At 43.3% G+C, this 25365-nt stretch overlaps 1 protein-coding gene across 1 annotated transcript in view; it reads right to left on the bottom strand.

The window, feature by feature from the left end:
• The window catches only part of LOC111955453 (oxysterol-binding protein-related protein 10), a 136565-nt gene that overhangs the window by 65402 nt on the left and 45798 nt on the right, over positions 1–25365 (bottom strand). The window contains exons 4-5 of the mRNA XM_070436443.1: positions 18556–18627; positions 2600–2788 (exon numbers count right to left, since the gene is read on the bottom strand). Coding sequence (XP_070292544.1) covers positions 2600–2788; positions 18556–18627 — 261 coding nt within the window. The remainder of the gene's footprint in view (positions 1–2599; positions 2789–18555; positions 18628–25365) is intronic.

Below are 25365 nucleotides of genomic sequence, written 5' to 3' on the forward strand. Positions count from 1 at the left end.
GGTAGCTACAGCAGGAATGAGAAGTTCTGACCACCATGTCCTTTATCCAGAACGGACAAAAATGTTGTTATTTGTGCCATGTAGAGCCATCAGTAAAATCAAATAACATTTTATTTGTCACATGCGCTGAATACAGCATTTCACCTTACAGTGAAATGCTTACTTACAAGCCTATAACCAACAATGCAGTTTTAAGACAAAATACCTACAAAAATAAGAAATAAAAGTAACACATAATTAAAGAGCAGCAGTAAAATAACAATAGCGAGGCTATATACAGTGAGTACCGGTACAGAGTCAATGTATGGGGGCACCGGTTAGTCGAGGTAATATGCACAGTACATGTAGGTAGAGTTATTAAAGTGACTATGCATAGATAATAACAGAGTGGCAGCAGTGTAAAAGAGGCAGGTGGGGGCAATGCAAATTAGATTAGATGTTCAGGAGTCTTATGGCTTGAGGGTAGAAGCTGTTAAGAAGCCTCATGGACCTAGACTTGGCGCTCTGGTACCGCTTGCCGTGCGGTAGCAGAGAGAACAGTCTATGACTATTTTTAGGGCCTTCCTCTGACATCGCCTGGTATAGAGGTCCATCCTGGATGGCAGGAAGCTTGGCTTTAGATGTACAGTAACTAATGGAACTAATGTTCAGCCCTTCACCCATTCCTGGAAGGCAATGTCCGACAGAGGCAATGGTACAGCACACAAGTGTGTCCACTGCCAATACTCCATACACCAGGCCTCAAAGTCAAAGACAACTCTAGTCTGCACCAGCTTCGGTTGCTGACGGTGTCTAAAGCTGTAATWGTCCAAGGCCGAATATTTCGCAGGTTGACGTTTATTGTCACGAGTCTTGTCCTGGAGGCAGAACTGAGCGATTTCCCCTTAGATAGGCCAGCAGCAAAGTCAAAATTGGTTATATTGTAAAAGTTCATGATTTATTAATTTTTTTAGCTTTTTGGTCTTCATTTAAGGTTAGGGTTAGGCATTAGGGTTAGCAGTGTGGTTAAGGTTCGGGTTCAAATCAGATTTGAGGACTTTGTGGCTGTGCCAGCTAGTGACAACTACGCAGAGCTGGCTCCAGAACAAGATTCACGACGAAAAATGCTAACCTGCGAATATTTCAGGGCAAAGACATAATAATAATGAACAAAAATAGGCCTCCTTTATTTCAAAGCTTAGAGGAAAAACAGCTTATCTCTGATGGATAGAAGAATACACTGTCATCACTTTGAGAATTCTTTCCATCAGCTGAAAATGTGTTCAAGTCATCTTATCTATATAATAATTCAGCAGACAAGTACACAGCCCACTGACAATAGCAGGAACAAGACTAGACCGCTAGGACTAACTAAACAAAAGTTGTGAATGAGGCGACTGCTCAGCTAAAAGTGTCAAGACAATCGAGATTCCAATCTGCCGTCTCTGGCCTGTAGTACAGTATAGCGTAATCTTTTTCAATAAATCCCTATAAGCAACTGCAGTCAGGCTATACAGGAAGGTTACAAAAAAATCAGTCGTTTTAAAAGGCAAACGCTTACATTTATGAATGAATGCATATGAACAATAGCCTGGTTAACCCAGATTGAGCGCCGCGTTCACAGTGTGTTCAGTCTGGTTTAAAAACCTCTACGGGATGGGTGTTCCTACACCGGGACGGTTGTTGCTGACGTGCGCTAATGTGACTAGAATGACGTTGTYAGTAACAGCCAACTTTCCAGAAAGCTTCAATTCTTGTCATTGTAACAGAAGTGTCCAATTTACAATAGCTATGAGTGAAAAAAAATACCACGCTATCGTTTGAGGAGAGTGCACAACGACAAATAAACTTTTATCACGGCAACTGGTTTGATACATTCCCCTCTGAAGGTAAATAATGTACTTACATTCAGTAATCTTCAGTAAGACATGCAAAAAAAGGAGCTAAGTACAGACTGATCAGTTTTGGAGGAAGAATTCGAAGGGCAGTTTCAGTCTCAAAATGTTTATGCAAATCAATGCCAAATTCTGCAGTTGGTTATTCAACCATTTTAGCAAAAACTGGAGTTACTGCTATAATGCCCCTTACAGAATGTAGAACATAAAGACACACCACCTCTCTCTAGTTCAGACTTCACTCCATAGGTACAACATTAGCTCGCCTATTAGCTCGATTTCCCGTTTGTCGCATGCCATGTTAAGCAGTATGGATGTATACAGAGAAACGCAAAGCCAGATCAAGCTACAGACATAACGAGCAGTGCAGTCAATGTTGATCGGGTCAAATGCCCAGGCCCAAAAATATTTTATGAACTCACTGCACCAATGGCCCACCAGAGGGTTGTCAGAAACACTGAATGCATAGGACATGGGATAGAGTGCAGTATTGAAACAAGAGTGTGTTGGGGTCAATATCAACTTGAAATGACTGGGTCATGTACTTTGAACAGAAATATTCCATAATGTGGAAATAGTTCATTTAAAAATCCAAACTCCATGACTCCAATCTGTCTGAAATCGGGATGAATTTGGCAGAAGGTCTGCCTAGCGTCTACAACAATGAATAATCAATGAATCCATGACGATGTCATCAGAGAGGGACAGTTCCAGGTTCCACCCACCTCTTTGACCTCCAGCAGTCTGCCAGGTAACTGGTTTTTGGCCCGTCGGGCAGCGGCTGGGGACTTGTGGTGGGTGATGGTCACGATGTTGCTGGGTGTGCCCAGACACGCCAAGCGCCTCTGGGTACCAGGCGAGGAGGAGGCTGGCAGGAGGGAGACACTACGGGACCGACCGGAAGATGACGAGCCCTAAGAGAGAAAGACAAAAAAAAAGAGAGGAGGGATATGTGAAGTGCCAACTACTCAACTACTTCCTACTTCTACTTTCATCTAACATTCACCTGTATCCTATGAACTGTGAGTCTGGTTTGTGAATCAAACCAGAAAACAGAAAGGGGTTTAGCCTTCTTCAATAAGCTTGGGTACTGTATGAAAGCCATGTTGAAACCAGTGCCTGGCGAAGGGCAGCAAACCGAAGACAGCACCTTGTTGTTTCCTTAAAAGGTCCACATTTCAGTCGTATGAAGAGAACCATGACTAACCCTTAGCCTGGGCCTCTTGTTATCACAAACCCCAAACAAAACCAGAGCAAAAGCTTCCACCTCTCCAGTGAGGTTAACTCCTAAATTAGTTTCAGGGTACTTCCCTCCTGACAAGAGCCAAGAAGTTACATAGAAGTGAACGACCAGTTAAAAGAGATTTAAGAAGCTATCAACGGAACTTAAAYAAGTGGACCTTTGCCTTTCGTTTCCTTTATAGCTCACACCACCATCAAAATCAAATCCGGTTCGCTCCTTCCCTCTCTACATCTCCCTGCCCTCTGTAGAATAGCTGCCATGTCTCTGTCGGAACTCGTCCTCACCCTCAATCAATTTACAGCAGTCCCAGAGAGAAAGAGTCCCTACAACCTGGATACCACAGAGGACTGGGCACAGCACAGCCAAGAGAGAGAGAGAGAGAGCAGTAAGATAAATACATAAATCAAATAAACAACTGTCCCTGAGCACTGCAAACCGGAGGGGAAACAACTCCAGTTTTAGAACTGGCAACTCTCGCTCCCAGGAGCTCAGAGCCATAATAGTCACAAACGGACAAGGGCGCAATGTGACATTGCAGGAAAGTACAGGACGTAATCTACAGTGCATTCAGAAAGTATTCCGACCCCTTGACTTTTCCACATTTTGTTACGTTACAGCCTTATTCTAAAATMTATTTAAACATTTTTTTTTTWATCACCAATCTACACACTATACCTCAGAATGACACAGTGAAAACAGGATTTTTAGACATTTTTGCAAATGTATTAATACAATTTTTAAAACAGAAATACCTTATTTACCTAAGTATTCAGATCCTTTGCATTGAGACTCGAAATTTAGCACAGGTGCATCCTGTTTCCATTGATCACCCTTGAGATGTTTCTACAACTTGATTGGAGTCCACCTGTGGTAAATTCAATAGATTGGACATGATTTGGAAGGGCACACACCTGTCTATATAAGGTCCCACAGTTGACAGTGCATGTCAGAGCAAAAACCAAGCCATGAGATCGAAGAAATTGTCCGTAGAGCTCCGAGACAGGATTGTGTTGAGGCACAGATCTGAGGAAGGGTACCAAAAAATGTCTGCAGCATTGAAAGTCCCCAAGAACATAGTGGCCTCAATCATTCTTAAATTTACCAAGAACCCAATGGTCACTCTGACAGAGCTCCAGAGTTCTTCTGTGGAGATGGGGGAACCTTCCAGAAGGACAACCATTTCTGCAGCACTCCACCAATCAGGCCTTTATGGTAGAGTGGCCAGACGGAAGCCACTCCTCAGTAAAAAGGCACATGACAACCCGCTTGGAGTTTGCAAGAATGCACCTAAAGGACTCTCAGACCATGAGAAACAAGATTCTCTGGTCTGATGAAACCGAGATTGATACTCTTTGGCCAAGCATCACATCTGGAGGAAAACTGGCACCATCCCTACGGTGAAGCATGGTGGTGGCAGCATCATGCTGTGGGGATATTTTTCAGCAGCAGGGACTGGGAGACTCGTCAGGATCAAGGGAAAGATGAACGGAGGAAAATAAAAAGAGATCCTTGATGAAAACTTGCTCCAGAGTGCTCAGGACCTCAGACTGGGGCAAAGGTTCACCGTCCAACAGGACAACGACCCTCAGCACACAGCTAAGACAACGCAGGAGTGGCTTCGGGACAAGTCTCTGAATGTCCTTAAGTGGTCCAGCCAGAGCCCAGACTTGAACCCAATCGAACACCTCTGGAGAGACCTGAAAATAGCTGTGCAGCGACGCTCCCCATCCAACCTGACAGAGCTTGAGAGGATCTGCAGAGAAGAATGAGAGAAACTCCCCAAACACAGGTGTGCCAAGCTTGTAGCGTCATACCCAAGAAGACTTGAGGCTGTAATCGCTACAAGGTGCTTCAACAAAGTACTGAGTAAAGGGTCTGAATACTTATGTGATATTTTTGTATTTTTCTCTACATTTGCAAACATTTCGACCAACCTTTTTTTGCTTTGTCATTATTGGGTATTGTGTGTAGATTGACGAGGAAAAACAACAATTTAAATCAATTTTATTGATTCATTTGAATTTAGAAAATGCTCTGTTATTAAAATAAATAGAAGTTTTGCTCCATGAAGTAATCCAATAATGTGTACAAATCTTCTCTCATTGATTGAGACAGTTGGGTCCACCTAAAAGTGCATGTCACTCACCTGTCACGATCAATGAGAGAAGATTTGAAATAGACAAGATGGCAGTGTACACATAAAAGGAGCATTTTCTAAATTCAAACAAACCACCTGCAACTGGATACTGATATTTTAGAAGATACATGTTTGGCCGAATCGAGAACGAATATAGTATCGCCAAGTTAAGGTTAGTCAAAGATTCTCTGTGCTACACCAAACAGTACCCTTCATGTAACGGCTAATGGACCATCACATTAGCCSATTACAATCTGCTAGCTAGGCTAACTTATGAATACAGCAAAGATTATTCAAGCTTGTGAACTACGGTACTTGTTCTACTTTTCTGTGGATACAGAAACTACTTTTCTGTCGATACAGAAAGAAAAACATGACTTTTCTCATAAAAAGGTACAAAAAACTGTGTACTAATGAAACTCTCCAATTTCTGCATTCTATTAGGTCTCCAAATTGGGACGGTTAAAGACTTATCCCCCTTGCTTAATGCATTTCCCTATTAGGAAACAATTGAGTGAATAAATCTACATATACTGTATACATAATGCAGTCACTCTCCACGTACTGCAACCTCAGCAGTGTTTCACCAAGCTCCCTTCCCCCCCTCCCAAACTGGCAGGTCTGCCCCTCACAGGTGTGCCCTTACTGCGTGGGTCGACTTGGCCCTCCATAATAGAACGTGGGCYGTGGGCGCCACATAGGTCAGGAGACGGTATTAAAGACAGAAATAATCTACTGTAATTTATCTGTAGTGGGGCTCTGCTGGGCCTGTTAAGAGGCACCTGAAAAAGAGACTGATGCCGAATACCCGCCTGAYCACACCACTCCTGCATCAAAAGCAATGATATGCTGGGGGGCCTGCAGGGAAATAAGTCTACAAAGAGCAGGGATGAGAGGAATTTCAAACCTCAATGAGAGTTATTCTAAAATACAGTAGCATCCTCTCTTCCACTGCAGTGTGGTAGGAAACGTAGCCTCCGGCTATATAAGAGATGCCTTTCTTCCTTACATGAACCAACTACAGTACAAAGAGTCATTGTAAATACACCAGAGAAAAAGGGTTGCTCTTTGTAACTGGTGACCGACTCATTGAAAGAAATGGTATGAAATAGGGCTGGGGTGGTCATGAAATGTTGTCAGCCGGTGATCGTCAAGCAAATAACTGCCGATCTCACGGTAATTGGCCGTTAATTAACAAACATATTTAGCATCAACACATCTACATTTAAAAAAAATGATAAACCCATTTAATATAGCCTACACCATCACAATAAATCCATTATTTATTTTAGACAGGTCTAAAGAAACATGATATGAAGAAAATTCTGTCTATTTCAGAAGAACAGAATAGCATACTCAGTGTTAGGCCCTGATCTGGCTATGGGCTACACTAGTTCATTTATCAGAAAAGATTTGCTTAAAATTCCGTGGAATTATGTTATATTATTTTAGAGTATGAAAAATGCAATTAAACATAGCTGAATAAAATAGAAAGGATATGGGCCCGAGTGACGCAGCGGTGCTAGAGGCGTTACTACAGACCCGGGTTCATTCCCGGGCTGTGCCACAACTGGCCGTGAGTTCCATAGGCGCACAATTGGCCCAGCGTCGTCTGGGTTAGGGGCACGTTTGGCTGGGGGGGGGGGGCCTATACATGGCTCATCGCGCGCTAGCGTCCTTGTGGCAGGCCGGGTGCCTGCAGGCTGACCCAGGTCACCAGTTGAACGGTGTTTCCTCCGACACATTGGTGCGGCTGGTTTCCGGGTTAAGCTGGTGTGTGTTAAGGAGCGCGGTTAGGTGGGTCATGTTTCGGAGGACGCATGACACCACCGTCGCCTGTCCCGAGCCAGTTGGGGAGTTTCAGTGATGAGACAAGATCAAAATCGGGAAGAAAAAGGGGTGTAAAATACAAATTTCAAATCAACATTTGATTTGCATCATGCAGCCTTAGAATGTATTTTTTTTAAATCAACATATACAGTACACTACATAATATATGTGTGAAATTTGTTTTTATTCAGAATGGACCATTATCATGCACCTGTCTCGGAACATGGGCAGGGGGAAAAAAATACATGTCATCTATGCACTTAAATAACAAATGGATGATGCTTTTCCCATGGTTCATTTTCATGCCAGCCAGGTAGGCTATACAGAGAAAAGAGTCGGCCCAAGAATTGAACCCTGTGGCACCCCCATAGAGACTGCCAGAGGTCCGGACAACAGGCCCTCCGATTTGACACACTGAACTCTATCTGATAAGTAGTTGGTGAACCAGGCGAGGCAGTCATTTGACACTCTGGACGGTGTCAAATCGGAGGGCCTGTTGTCTGGACCTCTGGCAGTCTCTATGGGGGTGCCACAGGGTTCAATCCTCGGGCCGACTCTTTTCTCTGTATTCATCCGTGGTGGAAATAAAAGGGAGAAATAGAGGTGGAAGAGGATAGGAAGACTCCCTCTTCTTTTACCTGAGTGCACAAAGAACAAAAATGGCAGGAAAGACTGAGCAAGTTATAGAAACAGGTCCAGAAAGATTTGATTGCAATGGAGGATTGAGAGAGGCCTTAGCAAAAATGCAGGTAAAAAGAGATGAAGAATCACTGGACGAGGACATAACAGCTGAAATGGAAGCAAGACAGTGGACGGAGAAATAAGAAGGCTGGAAAAATGCTTAATTGAAAAGAGGGAGAGAGCAAAAGAAAATGAGCGGAAAGAACAGGTGTGTAAGGAACGAGATTGAGAGAGTGGAGAAGATACAGTTGAGATCGGAAGTCTACATACACTTTAGCCAAATAACAAATACAAATTGTTTGTACAGATGAACGTGGTACCTTCAGGCGTTTGGAAATTGCTCCCAAGGATGAACCAGACTTCTGGAGGTCTATTTTTTTTTTCTACTGAGGTCTTGGCTGATTTCTTTAGATTTTTCCCATGATGTCAAGCAAAGAGGCACTGAGTTHGAAGGTAGGCCTTGAAATACATCCACGGGTACACCACCAATTGACTCAAATTATGTAAATTAGCCTATAAGAAGCTTCTAAAGCTGTGACATAATTTTCTGGAATTTTCCAAGCTGTTTAAAGGCACAGTCAACTTAGTTTATGTAAACTTCTGACCCACTGGAATTGTAATAGTGAATTTGAAGTGAAATAATCTGTCTGTAAACAATTGTTGGACAAATTACTTGTGTCATGCACAAAGTAGATGTCCTAACCGACTTGCCAAAACCATAGTTTGTTCACAAGAAATGTGTGGAGTGGTTGAAAAACTAGTTTGATTGACTCCAACCTACGTGTATGTGAACTTCCGACTTCAACTGTATAGCCAGTTTTAGGGGAAATGGTCTATGGCAGGGAAAGGGAAAAAAAAGAGGGCTGCCAAGTAGGAGGAAGATGAAAGAACCTGAAAGATATGGTGCACAATGTCCAATTTTTATAAAAGGAACTCAAGGGCATTATGTCCCATGGGGCTCGCAGGACCTGGAAGGGTTGGTTGCCCGCCTACCTGACCTCCATGATGGAGCAGGAAAATGGATAYGGACTTTTGAAGAGCAAACCATTGGTAAGCTACTGGCTGTGGGGGATCTGAAGGCCCTGCTGGKGAGAGTAGTGGGAGTGGCAGAGATGGACGATGTAGGGAGGTCCAGTAACCTGAACGAGGCAAAAAGGACTACACTGGAAGATGGAATAGACTTTGACTCACACCGTCCAGACTTTTGCTGTGCTCTAAGAAGGGAATACCCGGCAAGGATTGAAAGGTCACTGAAAGGAGAAGCAATAGGGGTCACAGAAAGCKCAGCTGCATACCTACATGGACAGCTGAAACGATGGAGGCAGGAAACAGAACGGGATCCAGAGGGGGACCCGCTGATGACAACTCTGTTCCCGGAACTCAGTGGTTGAAGCCATGCCCCAGTCAGTAAGGAGCAGACTGGAGGACGTGGTGGGACTGACTTCAAAGTCACACAAAGAATTCTGTGACCATGTAATCCATGCYGTGGAAAAACACAGAAAGGATAAACAAAGACTCAAGGAACAAGGAAAAGCCATTCAGAACAAGCTAACACAGCTCCAGCTGGAAGAGCTAACGAACAAAGGAGAAAAAAAAGAAAGTCCAAGCTCCAGTGACAGCCCCTGTGCCTGAAGCAGATCAATGGCTGCAGTCTCCCCTGGAYTACTACAACCACCTCCTGTCCAGCAGGCCCAAGTACAACCCACACCACCTGTAGTGAATGTGTATGCACAACAACCCCAACAATGGAATAATGGCAATAGGCAACAAAGACTTCCGCAAAACAATCAGAGAGGAGGAAACAGGGGCCCGCTTGGACCACCTGGGATCTGTTGGGGATGCCAACACCCAGGACACACTCGACGAAAGTGCCCTATTAACCCCTGGCAACAACAGGGAAACAGGAACCAAAATAATTGGAAACAGACTGGAGGAGGCTAGCAACAAAAATCGGAAGCAACCACAGGGTCCTGTGAACCCATGGGCGGAGCCTAAATCAGGGATACTAGGGSTGCCCAGAGYATCCTACAGGGGAGGTTCCCAGTTCCCAGTGACACGAGAGCTGATCAAGAACCCTATCCTGCAGGTTCAAATAGAGAACAGAGGCACATCCATGATGATAGATACTGGAGCCACTTACACATGTGTAAGTCCAAATTATACCTCTCATCTCCCCATGTCTGGTAAATATGCCAAAACTATAGGATTCTCGGGACAAAAACGCAGTTAATTCCAGTGACAGCTCCAGTCCGTTTAACAGCTGATGATAAATCAGCGACCCTTCCTATATTATTGTCAGAACAAACCCCAATGAATCTACTGGGAAGGGATGCTCTATGCAAAATGGGCATACAAATGAAGTGCTCTGCTGAAGGGGTAACGGGACTAAAACCTACAAATGGTAATGACAAAAAGGAACAGCAAATATGTATTGGTCGGGAGAAATGAAGACAGAAATAGGTCAAACTGTAAAGAAGTGGGGAAGGTTTATCCAGGCTCAGATTCCTGAAGCTGATCGAGCAAAACCAGAGTGCACAATGGCACTATGACCCCTACCAAGACCTGTTATTAGAACAACTTTGGATAATAAATGCAAATGGAAAAATCAGTACCAATTATGTCCCAGGAAACAGGGAGCAGCAATGGATGTGATGGACAGGGATGGTTCAGAATGTGGGGAAAAAATGGCATAATATTTCTGATTCCGTTCCACACATTACATTGCTAGTAAATAAGGGCGCTATAGTAAAGMATTTAGGTCCCGTGATGAAACAAGCAAAAATAAGCAAGTGGAACAAAAACAGCCTATCCACTGACAAAGCCTTTATTAAAATACTGGCCGCAACAGTAATGAATGGGGYCCCAAAGGAGGCAGAAGTTAGAGCTAACCAACAAGTAGAATTAGGAGAAGATACCAGATAACCAGCAGAGGCAGGAAATAGAAAAGAAACTTACCAGAAGGGGTGTCACAACATGACACAGACATTGGATTAGTAAAATCAGCAAGTCCTGTGTGCATTAAACTAAAACCAGATGCTAAACACCCCTGGAAAGCCCAATATTATATGAAACCAGAAGCCGAGGAAGGCATAAGCATGACAATTGAGGGGCTGATAAAAGCAGGGGTATTGATAGAAACACAGAGCTGCTATAATACATCTTTATTGCCAGTCCTTAAAGCAGATGGAAAGAAATGGAGACTGGTACATGGCTTAWGAGCAATAAATGACATTGCACAGGAAGTTGTGGAAGTTCCAAACCCTCACACGCTGCTGATCAATGTTCCCCCAGATGCCAAGTACCTTACAGTGATTGATTGATGTGGAGCATTTTTTAGTGTGCCCCCTGTGGAGGAGTGCAGACATCTGTTTGCTTTCACGTACAAATAAAAAAAGTAAACATWTACAGTTGAAGTCGGAAGTTTACATACACCTCAGCCAAATACATTTAAACTCAGTTTTTCACAATTCCTGACATTTAATCCTAGTACAATTTCCCTGTCTTAGGTCAGTTAGGAACACCACTTTAATTTAAGAATGTGAAATGTCAGAATAATAGTAGTGAMAATGATTTATTTCAGCTTTTATTTCTTTCATCACATTCCCAGTGGGTCAGAAGTGTACATACCCTCAATTAGTATTTGGTAGCATTGCCTTTAAATTGTGTAACTTGGGTCAAACATTTTGGGTAGCCTTTCACAAGCTTCGCACAACAAGTTGGGTGAATTTTGGCCATTTCCTCCTGACAGAGCTGGTGTAACTGAGTCAGGTTTGTAGGCCTCCCTGCTCGCACACGCTTTTTCAGTTCTGCTCACAAATTTCTATAGGATTGAGGTCAGAGCTTTGTGATGGCCACTCCAATACCTGTGATTTGCCACAACTTTGGAAGTATGCTTGGGTCATTGCCATTTGGAAGACCCATTTGCGACCAAGCTTTAACTTCCTGACTGATGCTTGAGATGTTGCTTCAATATATCCACAATTTTCCTACCTCATGATGCCATCTATTTTGTGAAGTGCACCAGTCCCTCCTGCAGCAAAGTACCCCCACAACATGATGCTGCCACCCCGTGGCTTCACGGTTGGGATGGTGTTCTTCGGCTTGCAAGCCTCCCCCTTTTTCCTCCAAACATAACATGGTCATTATGGCCAAACAGTTCTATTGTTGTTTCATCAGATTTCTCCAAAAATACAATCTTTGTCCCCATGTGCAGTTGCAAACTGTAGGTCTGCGTTTTTTTATTGGCGGTTTTGGAGCAATGGCTTCTTCCTTGCTGAGAGGCCATTCAGGTTATGTCGATATATGACTCGTTTTAACTGTGGATATAGATACTTTTGTACCTGTTTCCTCCAGCATCTTCACAAGTCCTTTGCTGTTGTTCTGGATTGATTTGCACTTTTCGCATCAAAGTACTTCATCTCTAGGAGACAGAATGCGTCTCTCCTGAGCGGTATGACGGCTGTTTATACTAGCGTACTATTGTTTGTACAGATAACGTGTACCTTCAGGCGTTTTGGAAATTGCTCCCAGGATGAACCAGACTTGAGGTCAAACATTTTTTTTCTGAGGTCTTGGCTGATTTATTTATAGATTTTCCATGATGTCAAGCAAAGAGGCACTGAGTTGAAGGTAGGCCTTGAAATACATCCATGGGTACACCTCCAATTGACTCAAATTATGTAAATTAGCCTATCCGAAGCCTTCCAAAGCCATGACATAATTTTATGGAATGTTCCAAGCTGTTTAAAGGCACAGTCAACTTAGTGCATGTAAAACTTCTACCACTGGAATTGTGATACAGTGAATTTTATAAGTGAAATAATCTGTCTGTGATGTGCATGGTTTTGACCATTGCGCAAGGGGGGAAATGATAGAGGAAGGGATAGAAATGATAATCAAAAATAAAAAACAAGATACTGGTCACCATATCTACAGGCAATGGTAGATGATGCACTAATGAGATGCGAAGTATATGCGAAAAACAATGTACGAAAAGGGATAACCACACCCATAGGCCACATTCCGACAATAGTAATAGACATGTGGATATGATAAAGAAGGTAAACGGTAACACACATGTTGGTTAATAATAGACCGATTTAGCAGAGGGTAGAAGCAGTACCATCAGCAGATTAGGGATCAGGAACAGTGATAACATTTTTAACCAGAGAAGTAATAACCAGAATAAATGGAACCCTCAAGGCTAAACTGGATCAAACCGTGTCTAGCGCAACAGTTAATTGGGTGGTGCACGAACACTTGATCTAATGAGTCTAACCCGCATGAAATGCTTACGGGTCGACCCATGCCAGTGCCAGTCTCAAGAGGGCCCTATAAAGGTCCCTCATTAGAGCGATTAGAAATGGAGGTAAAAAGCATGTGTGAGACAACTAACTGCTATCCATGAAGGTATTTATCTCCAGGAAAAAGAACCTGAACCAGACCAGATGTTCCCGGTCCGGTGATCACAGGAGATCAGGTCTACATCCGAGTGTTCCGGAGGAAGTGGAAACAAGCCAAGGCGAGAGGGTCGGCAGGGTAGCCTAGTGGTTAGACGGTGGGACTAGTAACCGAAAGGTTGCAAGTTCAAATCCCCGAGCTGACAAGGTACAAATCTGTCGTTCTGCCCTGAACAGGCAGTTAACCCACTGTTCCTAGGCCGTCATTGAAAATAAGAATTTGTTCTTAACTGACTTGCCTAGTTAAATAAAGGTAAAATAAAAATAAAATTAAAAAAATAAACAAGGTGGTCCTAGCGACACCAACAGCCATCCAGGTAAGGAAAAGCACTACGTGTAGCATCTAAACTACTGCACCAGAGTTCCGGAAGGGATCGGTGAGCGACCATCAAGCCATGAGGAAGCAGAGGATGCTGATACACCGGAGCAGGAGCCTGGAGGAAACAGAAGGAGAAGAGGACCAAGGCGCAACTCCCACAAGCCAACAGACACTCTCTCCTGAAGATCCAGAGAGTCAAGGGATGGGGAGGAGTGACATGCACGTTTCTCCTGATGGCATATCTACTCTGGTAGATACCCCAGACAGMGGCACTGACCAAGGAGACAGAGAAACAACAAGAAGTAGCGAGGAGGTTGAGTTCCCCGTCATCGACTTCTCTGCTCTCTCATGGTCCCCCTAACGGGGATCTGGTAAAATAACGACTATGGAGGGAAGCAGAAGAAAACGACTGGTATGAATGGGCTCAATATAGAGCGTCTAAATTAAGACAGACAAATGTCTTATTGTGTGCACCTTTGCCACTGAAAGAATTAGTGGTTGTACCTAATCCTTATGATTATAGGGACTGTGCTGACTTGAATCAAAACGTTTGCTATTTGAGAAGATCAAGAAGGCCTTATTGTCCAGCTGAATGTTTGTCATATTTGGGTAATCCACACTATCGAAGATACTACAACCAAACAGACTGGGGAAAATGGTGTCAAGAATTGGATGTACGGGTGGAAGCACAGAAGTTAGAGACCCCCATATAAGCATCAAATAGATTATAAACAACCATATGAATGTCTTAACAGCACAGAAYGACAGCATGAGATGGGMAAGTTTAGAGGCACATGTGAGGGCACATGTGAGGGCCCATGAGACCTACGTGAGACCTACGTATCAAGCAGCCGGGAGTTGGGTGGGAAAAGTAATTACTCACGATAGTTGTCAAAAATCTAACACTACCATTAATTGCACCATATGAAGAACAGACTGTGGTAGTGGCAGATTTCTTCTGGATATGTGGAGGGAACATATGAAGGGCAACAWTACCAAAAGGATGGACAGGCCTTTGTGCAAGGTTAGGTTGATTCAACAGATAACGGTCACTGAATGGAACCCTAGRGATACTAAGCAACAAACTACCAAACATAGAAGGAGAGAATATAAGTCTGACCCCAAGGTCTATTTAGAAGCAATAGGCCGACCTAGAGGAATCCCCAAGGAATACAAATGAGGTTAAGGATTTGAATCATTATTTCTCTGGATAACACCAAACAAAAATCCAGAATGGATGAATTCTATTTACTATAACCAACAAAMATTCATTAATTATACAGACTCTGCATTGACAGCTTTGGGAGAAGTCGTACAGGCCACAAGCAGAACGACATGGCAGAACAGGCAGTCCTTGAATTGGCTCTTAGCAGAAAAAGGGGACGTTTGTGTTATGTTTGGCGATGATTGCCATTGCCTCCCCTGGGAAAATGGGGAGCAATGTTTGCAAAAAATGGCAATCAATTAGGTGTTACGTTCCCCAGTTTCTGTGTTCTGGTTTGTAGCTTGAGTTTGTGTTTCAGGAAACAGCTCATGAGTTCTCCCCAAACCAGCTAATTGGTCGACTCAATGGCTAATTGATGATTGGAGCTGACCCCGCCCCCTCGTCAAGAAAGCAGCTGACTCTAATTAAAATTGGCCACCTGAAGATATAAAAGCCAGGTTTCTGTTCAGAAGAGAAAGGATTAGTGATTAGAGAGAATCATTGTAGGCAGAGATTGAATATTTTGGAGAGATGATGAGAAAGATTAGAGGGAGATTGAATATTTTGGAAGAGATCATGAGAAGAGATTAGAGAGAGAGTTTTGGAATATTTTGGAGAGATCATTAAGAGGATAAGCAGGGTTGAGATCATTGAAGGCTGAGGAAAATGGCAGAGATTTGATTGAAAGAGAGATATTTGCTGAGAGAGGAGGCTGATGGCTTTGGAGTAATTTACTGTGTTCGTTGTTCTGGGAGTGGTTGGTATATTCTTGTGGAGTTTGTTGCTCAGTCAGCACAGAAGCCTCATTGATGTCCTGTGTTTTCTGAGTGTTTGTGAATTGTTAATAATTATTCCTGTTTCAATTTGTTTCCCAGGGGGGAAGGGGAAGGCACTTCAGGGAGTGCTTAGCCAAAGGGCTCGCGGGCATCATATACCCGTAGTAATATTCATTGTCTAGGCACACTAGGTAAGACCTGGGCGACCACCCCTGTATTTGGTATAGGGCACCAGGTTGGTGTTAAGAGGTAAGTTAAGTGGTAGATAGGAGAGGGGGAGCTTTGCAATTTTACTTTCTTTGCTTTGGTTCCGTCCAGCCCTTTTCCCCATATTACCGCTGTTTAGGAAATAAATCCTAGTAAACGTTGTAAATTCTGCCTTTGTCGTCCTTACTCACGCCTACAGTCCATACCTCTTTGCTTCACGGGGAGTTAGTTGCAGCAGGGTGTTGCGTTCCCTCTTCTCAGAGGCGTGCGTAAAATAGGTGTCGCACTAGTGGTGATGGGAGTGGTATTCTGTTGTGTTTTACCTTTACGGAAATCTCTCCTGATCCAACGACGGTCATTATCAACCCACCCGTGGAGGTGTACCCTGTCCCTGGAGCTCCAGGACAATACACCAACGAAAAGGGGAAACCGTGTAATGCTAAAGGAGGACCTTTGGACTGTCCATTTGGAAATCCTGAAAGCCAATGGGGAGTAGCTCCAGTGGGAGGATGGGCTTGTCGCGTCTATCAACAACAACAATTGTTAGAGATTGAAATAGATGGTGAACTTCCTGACATGTATCCAGCTCCGGACTATGTCGAGGATAATGAGGATCCTAATCCTGATCACAGGTTTCAACCGAATGTAGGAGCACATTGGCACCAACAGTGCCCTAAAAGAGGGTATTGTAAGTGGTGCCCAATGGGATGGAAAGAAAGAGATGGACATTATCATCATATTGAACCGTTGGATTGTGCAATGTGTCAAAGGGGTGATTGCCCATTGTATTGTGATGAATAGTGTGTTTAGTGAATATACATATATTCAGTATATCAATTGTTGAATGATACTATAAATGATGTTAGACCTTCTGAGAATATGTTTTGTCGAAACGTGTATGTAACATAGGGCTTTTCCGGGACCATGCCCTTAATCCTCCGACAGGTTTAACGCTTATGCTAAKATGGTTGTTGGAGAGGTGTCCGTGAGGGAGGGCCACATGTTTAGGTGTCATATTGAGAACGATGTTATAAGGGTTTATGAGGTTGAGTTTGTTGTTTTTGTTGTATTCTACATAACTGAGAAAACCTCGGGTAAGACAAAGCAATGCATGCACATGCGTATACACGGTATGTTAAAGTACAATTGGCTGGAGGATGGATATAGTACTTCTTTCTAGCTATATGTGAAAGGAGATGTTTGCTCCCGATTCCCCAGTATGGGTGAGGAAGAGGAGCAACGGTCGATAAGGAGAAAGGGAGGCAGATTGCCTCCACAGCAATACATACAGAAGGTGCTTCTCCTTCTCACTTGTACTGGATCAAATTTAAGGGTTGGGACGTAAGTCCCAAAGGGGGGAATGTATGGGTGTTTTCTGTTAAGAGAATGTATTTCTTGTTAAAATGCTGAACAGCTCTAAAAGGAGTAAGCAAAGACACAATGTGTATTCCTGCGATTAAGTGTATTTATTGGTATAATTCTATAATGGCCTATAGTTATCTGTACTTAATCCTATAATGGCCTGTAGTAATATTATAATACGATAATGACATGTAGCAATCTTATAATTGCCTATAGTAATCTGTACTTATTATTTCCTGGAAATAATGTATAGGCGCGCCACCAATATAATCGATCCAAGGAACTAGAGGGGAGGTGAAACCCCGCCTAGAGGAAAGAACTTAGATTTGGAAACAATSGTGGAGTAAAGCCAAGGGGATATGGTTATTAGCTTAAAGTGGAGGGACTATGAAACTTGAATAAGCATGAAACTGTATAAAAGGAGTGGACTGAGACTAGACTGAGACCGGCAGTTGCTCAATGGACCAACTCGGCTTGTTACTTTGTAATAAAGTCTATTTGAATTCACAGGCTCCGATATCTGAGAGATATTATTGAACCAATATTTCCACGACGTTAGCAAGTTTGGTAGGCTACTATTGATCATCAGCAGCATCAGAGCTTGGAGAAGTCTAGTTACCGTGACTAAACGGTCACGTGGAATTTGACTGTGTTCATGGCTCGTGCCTACTGGTGTGCTGTGGTGGCAATACAGTCACCATAATAGCCCTAGTATGAAATGCTTGACAGCTTTGTTAATACAAAGTGTTAAATCTCCACCGAAAGAATAAATAAGCAGCTAACCTGAGGAAAGCGGTGTTTACTTATCAGTTGTACACCCAGCATTGGAGATAAAATACTGTAGAACAGAAATGCCCTCATTCCCCAAATGTATTTCAGMGCTCAGGCTAACATGGAGTCATTGTAGATTGTGTATGCTAAGCCAGGAATACATCTTAGCCTTCGGAGGAGATGCAATACTGATCTCTGAAGTAGAATGGGAAGCTTAGACACGATTAGACTACGACGGTTGCATGGTAATGACAACTTGTGCCCTCTGTCACGGTACAGGAATCCACCCCCAAAAACTGCTTTTGACAAGAAAAAAAATCCTCATCTTCCTCTTCCCCCTCTTCTTTTGGGAGCCTTTCCCTTGCTGATCCAAGTTAGGGAGTATAATTGGACTTRTCTGTCTATTCAACTGTGCAGCACTTTTTGAAAAAGCGAATGTGGTTTGAGAGTTTGCAATTACATTTTTCAAGCTGGTATCCAATAATCTAAAGGCGTTTTCTTTACTTTTAAATATATGGATGAGTGCAGAAAGTCAGAACCAGGACACAACTAGAGATAACGACATGGAGAACCGTATAAGTGTATGTATGCCTACAGTATATAGAGAACTGAAAGTAGGCAGGTGTTTGTGCTGGGCCAATTGTTTGTACAGAGTCAGTAGCTGAGGTGTGGATGGGTGCATCGGGACTCACCAGCCCCTCCTGGCTGCCTCCCGTCGTTCTCTCCACACTCAGATGCTCATCCGACCCCTTCAACTTCCACACCTAAGGCCAAACACAAAATAACAGAGAACTCAGTACATGGTCCTGTTCAGTAGGTTGGGAAATGGAAAGACACTACCTGAACTTGTCCAATAAGAAAAGTTATTTATGTTTTCCATTACAAATCTATGTGCCCTACTGAACATGACCCAGATGCAAAACGGATTACGTTTCTTCCTTCCGCMGTTCAAATTAACTAGTCGGCTCACTACTATACAGTAGGTTCTGAATCTCAACTGTTTCCTCCACAACCTAGTGACTTCCAAAACCAGGCTGTCAAGGCCCACAGCAGAGAGCCAGAGGATGGCTCCATAATGAGGCTGACACTCCACTGGCTCCACTGTCAAATGGAGAAGCAATGTACCCCAACAGGGCTGAACTGGACCTCCAGAGATGGTGAATGCACGGTCTGCTATCCTCTTATCTAACATACCAAGAGAGCAGAAGTCCATAACCAGCCATACTTCTGCAAATTCAAAACATTCCCCAAATCAAGTCAACATTGGCACTGGCTGAAAACAAAACTCATTTACATAAGGAAAACAGGTCATTCTGATTGTCTTTTTGACATGGAAACGGGACGAATATTTCTGCGAGTTCCTGTGCCACGAGGCATGGGTGGAGGAAACGGGGGTGATGCATCATGGGAGAGAGAGAGAGAGGAGATGCAGACAGACAGAGAGCGCATTGATTGTAGACTGCTGCGGTGCACTCACACAATCAGTCTGAGGACATGGAGAGATGGTGGGGGGGGGGGGAGGAAAGGGACAGAAAAACAGCATTGAAGAATAGGCTACTTGCTGAAACATTTTCCAACAAAGACAACACAACATGCTGGAGTAGAATTTAAAAAACGAAACACTCAGGTGGCAATCCTGAATCACTATGACCTCGATGTGAATATGACTTTCCCCACACAAAAGCTTTTGAAATCAAAAAGGTTTCCCCATTTAAAAGCTATTGCCAGGTGGCACGTACCCAGGTTACCTCTTACACTCAAGCAGAGAATCAGGGATGATAATGTATTCAAAAAAGGGAATAGCTGACTCATAAGGCCTACTGTAGCAGCTGCAGGGCCCTATGTGAGTCCATAACCAGCCATACTTCAGCAAATGATATACACTCCTCAAATCACGTCTACATTGGCACTGGCTGAACATAAACTCATTTACATCAGAAAATGTGTCTGTCCGGTGTCTTTCTTTTTGATAGGAAACAGGAACAATATTTATGAGTTACAGTGCCACGAGGCATGGGTGGAGGAAATGAGGGCGATGCATCATGGGAGAGACAGAGAAGATGCAGACAGACAGAGAGAGCATTGAATGTAGACTGCTGCGGTGCACTCACACAATCAGTCTGAGGACATGGGGAGATGGTGCGGGGGGGAGAGCGAGCGAAGGAAAAGAAGAAAAAAAAAACAGCACTATACAGTATGCTGAAGAATAAGCCATTTGCTGAAACATTTTCTTACAAAAACAACACAATATGTTGTAGTAGAATAAAAAGGACTAAAACACTCAGGTGGCAGTCCTGAATCACCACGACCTCGGTGTGAATATGACTTTCACAGACTTTCCCCACACAAAAGCTTTTGAAATCAAAAAGGGTTTATAGGTTTGGAAGGGTCCCCCCCTTCAAAGCTATTGCCAGGTGGCACGTACCCAACTTCGCTCTCACACTCAAACAGGCAGAGAATCAGGGATGATACTGTATTCAAAAGGGAACAGCGGTCTCACATAAGGCCAACTGTAGCAGCTGCAGAGCCCTGTGGGAGGAGATAGCAGGAGAGTTAGAGGGGTAGCGGTGGGAGGAGCAGGTGTACGAGGTGTACGAGGTGCCAAGATCAGATGGGATCTAATGGAGAGGAGCAATCTGCGAGGTGATGGTACGAAAGCACTGTCTTCAGAAAGTATTCACCCCCCTTTACTTTGTTCACATTTTGTTGTGTTACAGCCTGAATTTAAAATGGATTAAATTGAGATGTTGTGTCACACAATACCCCATAATGTCAAAGTGGAATTATGTTTTTAGAAATGTTTACAAAATTAATAAAAAATGAAAGCTGAAACATCTTGAGTCAGTAAGTATTCAACCCCTTTGTTATGGCAAGCCTAAATAAGTTTAGGAGTGAAAAGTGGCTTAAAAACTCAATACATTGCATGGGCTCTGTATTTATTTTTTATTTTTTTATTTTACCGTTATTTTACCAGGTAAGTTGACTGAGAACACGTTCTCATTTGCAGCAACGACCTGGGGAATAGTTACAGGGGAGAGGAGGGGGATGAATGAGCCAATTGTAAACTGGGGATTATTAGGTGACCATGATGGTTTGAGGGCCAGATTGGGAATTTGCAATAATATACATGATTTTTGAATGACTACCTCTCTGTACCCCACATATAATGCACAATCTGTAACATCCCACAGTTGAGGAGTGAATTTCAAACACAGATTTAACCACAAAGACCAGGGAAGTTTTCCAATGCCTTGAAAAGAAGGGCATCTTATTAGTAAATGGGGAAAAAATGTAAAAGCTGACATTGAATATCCCTTTGAGCATTGTAAAGTTATTAATAACACTTTGGATGGTGTATCAATACACCCAGTCACTACAAAGATACATGCATCCTTCCTAACCGAGTTGCCGGAGAGGAAGGAAACCGCTCAGGGATTTCACCATGAGGCCAATGGTGAGTTTAAAAACAGAGTTTAATGGCTGTGATAGGAGAAAACTGAGGATGGATCAACAAKATTGTAGTTACTCCACAATACTAACCTAAATGACAGAGTGAAAAGAAGGAAGCCTGTACAGAATAAAAAAATAAATAAAAAAATGCATCCAGGTTGCATTAAGGCACTAAAGTAAAAATGCAAGAAATGTGGCAAATAAATTAACTTTTTGTCCTGAATACAAAACGTTATGTTATGTTTGGCGCAAATCCAACAACACATCACTGAGTACCACTCTTCATATTTTCAAGCATGGTGGTGGCTGCATCATGTTATGGGTATATAGAATAACTATCTTCAAAGTAATGACTCAGGACGTCGGTTGTGAGATGAAAGCTTCTTTTAGTAATAATACTGATTTACTTGTACATAACTGACGCTATCGCTTTTTTAAAACTTCCTGTCGCAACGCATTCTGGTACTTGCGGTCAATAGCGTAATCTAATACATCAGAAATATGTACATAGTTCTCTCAATATCCATCACATGAATTCTAATACAATTACTCTTGTACATATGTAAATAACTGTAAAAGAAATATATCTTTAGATACAGCTCAATGAATGAACTGTATACATTAACTCTGTCACCCATTTAAGTTACAACATCCTCCGCCCGATGAACAACTGTGTTCATCTAAATCTCTAAGCAGTATATCAACTGAATAGGTCTCCTCAAAGTCCCTGAGGCAGTTCGAACTGAACATGACTTAAKTAGGCCATCTTGGCCTGYAAACAGTTCCTCAAACTTCCSTAGTTTCCAGGTTTGTCTAGGTGTGTTATCTTCTCCGATGACTGCAACGTCACTCACTTTCAGTTGGGTGGGCTGTGGTGTGTTACATACAGCGGTGTGCTGACTACAGATCCAGTAGGTAGTCTCTTCGCCAGCTGTTCCAGAAGCTGGTCACAAYTCTCTGCCTGTACTTCCATCTGCGTGCCTTTTTCTCCTTGTTGAGCTTTGGGTGCTGAGTTTTCTGCCTTGAACAGTTCGTCAGCAGTRAGTTCACCTTGCATCTTCATGTTTGTATGAGCATTGGCTAMGAATCTCTTTATCCAGGCGGTCACAACACTCTTCAGTTTGCTGTACCTTTCAAGCTCCAACACGGGTTCAGTGCTGTCTGTGCTGTTTGATGTGAGCTGTACAGTCACCAGGTCACTGGACTTGAGTTCTGTATCCACCTCTTCTGGATCCTTGTCGTCAATCTCCTCCGACTGACTGGGTGATGCCAGAATGCTTGGTCCGTTCCACCATAGCTGGCTCTGTGTCAAGTTTTGAACAGTTTGTCCTCTTGTAGGGATGTCGGCTGGATTTATTTTCCCTTCCATATGTGACCATGACTCTGGATTGGTCAAGAACTGGATCTGTGTCACTCTGTTTGCGACAAACTGTTTACATTACTGAGCTGCAAATCCAATGCAGCACAATCATAGAGTCTGTCCACATTTTGATCTGGTTTTGTTCCATTTTCAGTGTGGTCATGAGTTTTTTTTGCTATTCTCGCTCCAATCACAGCTCCCATGAGCTCCAGGCGTGGCAGTGTCATTTTCTTGAGTGGGGCTACCCTGGACTTTGATGTGACTAGACTTGTCATTGTTTCTCTGTCTTGTGATTCACCTTGCATGTAAGCTACAGCACTGTAAGCCCTTTCATTTGCGTCACAGAACACGTGTAGTTTCAGTGTGTGGCTAGTTCTGAACACTACGGTTGCCATTCTCATCCCAGCTGAGTCCTCTCTCCCACATTTCCTGGAGCATTTACTTGACCCTGATGGTGAAGGGGATCAGGAAGCCAAGAGGTTTGAAGATGCGTGCAGAATACTTCATCTGGTCCCGGTCTCCACACTAAACCTAAAGCTTTGAGCACTACTCCTTGTGTTTCTAGCATCAACGGGTGGTAAGTTGTCYTACTCCCCTCCCATTWTGTTTTCAGTTCAGGAGAGTTAGTCATCCKCTTGCAGAGGTCTGTGCCTGCAGTCGACACCATTCGTTTTGCAGTTGTCACAAAGTAAYCCTCTTCAAACATCGTGTGAACTTGCAATGAAGTRATCTACATAGAGTGACTTCTGGTTGTTCTGTTTCATATTGTTTCAGGTGCATCCTGAATGTAGCTGCGAGCAAGAGTGGACTTGGCGAAGCTCCGAATACCACTCTGTTCATCCTCAGCACACGCAGCTCCTCTTCATTTTCTCCCCTTGGTGGGCCTGTGAGCCATAGGAATCTCACAACGTCCGTCTCTCTCTGCTAMGGATATCTGCAGGAAAGCCTTCTTCATGTCTGCCATGAATGCGATRTCATGTAGTCTGAAATTATCTGAACGCCGAGCAGATTCGGATTCAGGTTCGGTCCTGTGAGTAGACAGTCATTGAGGGATGGACAGCCTTATGCATATTGCCTCGGCGACACTTGACATGGACACGGGTCCCTGCACCGACCATCCAAAGGTGCTCTCTAAAGCAACCAGCGTCTCRGTCAGTCGCTCCACTCGYCCTGATACTATTTGACAGTAGTAGTCTGCTCCTATCAGGACAGAGTTTAGGATCATTGTCATCTCCTGGAAAGTCTGCGAGCTGCAGTCCCTTTCTATTGAGCTCATGTTGAATATGCTCACCAGGAACCTTAATCACAGCTGTGCACACTTGTGGGGTTTCAATTGCCTCTATCTCTATTCTCTGCTGTTTGTCCCAGACATTCTCTTCTATGTGTTGTGTTAGGACGTTGCTGGAGCAGAAGTTGGGAAGAGCYAGTACCTCTTCACAAGGTTTTCATGTATGAAGCTTCTCTGACTGCCTCCATCTAATAAACAARGAGCCATCTTCCTGCCCAATGGGCCTTTTACCCATGCCTTTGCCTTTTTGTAGCAACACAGTGTWCTGTCCATCTGGTTTCATCTTCACTGAATGGGGAATAACTGAGGAAACAACAGCTTCTGCAGAAACAATAGGGGGTTGCACCTCCCTCTTACTGGTACACACAGCAATGTGATGCACATGACACGTTTTTGACTTTGCAGAAATATGCTGTGTGTTTCTGTCCTAAATATGCTGTGTGTTTCTGTCCTAAATATGCTGTGTGTTTCTGTCCTAAACATACAAAGCATCTTCCAATTTTCTTTAGTCTCTCTTTTTCTCTTTGCGTGAAGCAATATTGTGGTCAGGGCAGTTTTCTGATTAGTGGTCTGCACTGTCACAGAATAGACKGTTTTGTTCCTACTGCCTGGCTGTATGCAGTGCAGCAGCAGATGGCATGCTGGATCATTTTGTTTTCATTTCATTGGAGAAGCATGACTTGTTCCATGGTTTGCTCTCTTTCTGTTGGTTGCATGTTCTTGGTCATCTCCCTGGTCTGAACCTCTTTCTGTAGGAAACGGACAATCATCTACTCCCCTCTGACGACTATAGTTAAGAGCTATGTCCTCCTAAGATTGGGCATAGTAGGCTTCAATAGGATTCTGACACTACACCCAGTGATTCCAAGCTCCTAATCTGAATTTCACATTCATCATATAGCTGCCTTAATGCATGTGAGAGGATTTCCTTACAGGAGTGAGATTCTGCAGCTTTGACATGTGAGCACGAATCACTTTGTCGTCACCGTGCGTTCCGTACCTATACCGTGGGACTCCCATCCTCCTCAATTGTTCAAGTCACCAGCCTCCAAATGGTCAATAGCGTAATCCAATACTAACCAATAGAACAGAAATATGCACATAGTTCACTCAATCTCCATCACARGAATTCTAATTAAATGACTCTTGTCAATAACTGTAAATGAAAAATAGTTGTAGATACAGATTAATGAATTAACTGTAAACATCAACTCTGTAAACCATTTACACAGTATTCTTTTCATTGGCAAGAACTAAGAAGTTTTTTAGGATACAAATAAATGGAATAGAGCTGGGCACAGAATAGAGCTTAGCACAGTCCGCTTTCCAACAGACACTGGGAAACTCGCCTTTCAGCAGGACAATAACCTAAAACGCAAGGCCAAATAGACACTGAAGTAGCTT

This window comes from Salvelinus sp. IW2-2015, linkage group LG31 (genome assembly GCF_002910315.2).
Source record: "Salvelinus sp. IW2-2015 linkage group LG31, ASM291031v2, whole genome shotgun sequence".
Classification (NCBI taxonomy): domain Eukaryota; kingdom Metazoa; phylum Chordata; class Actinopteri; order Salmoniformes; family Salmonidae; genus Salvelinus; species Salvelinus sp. IW2-2015.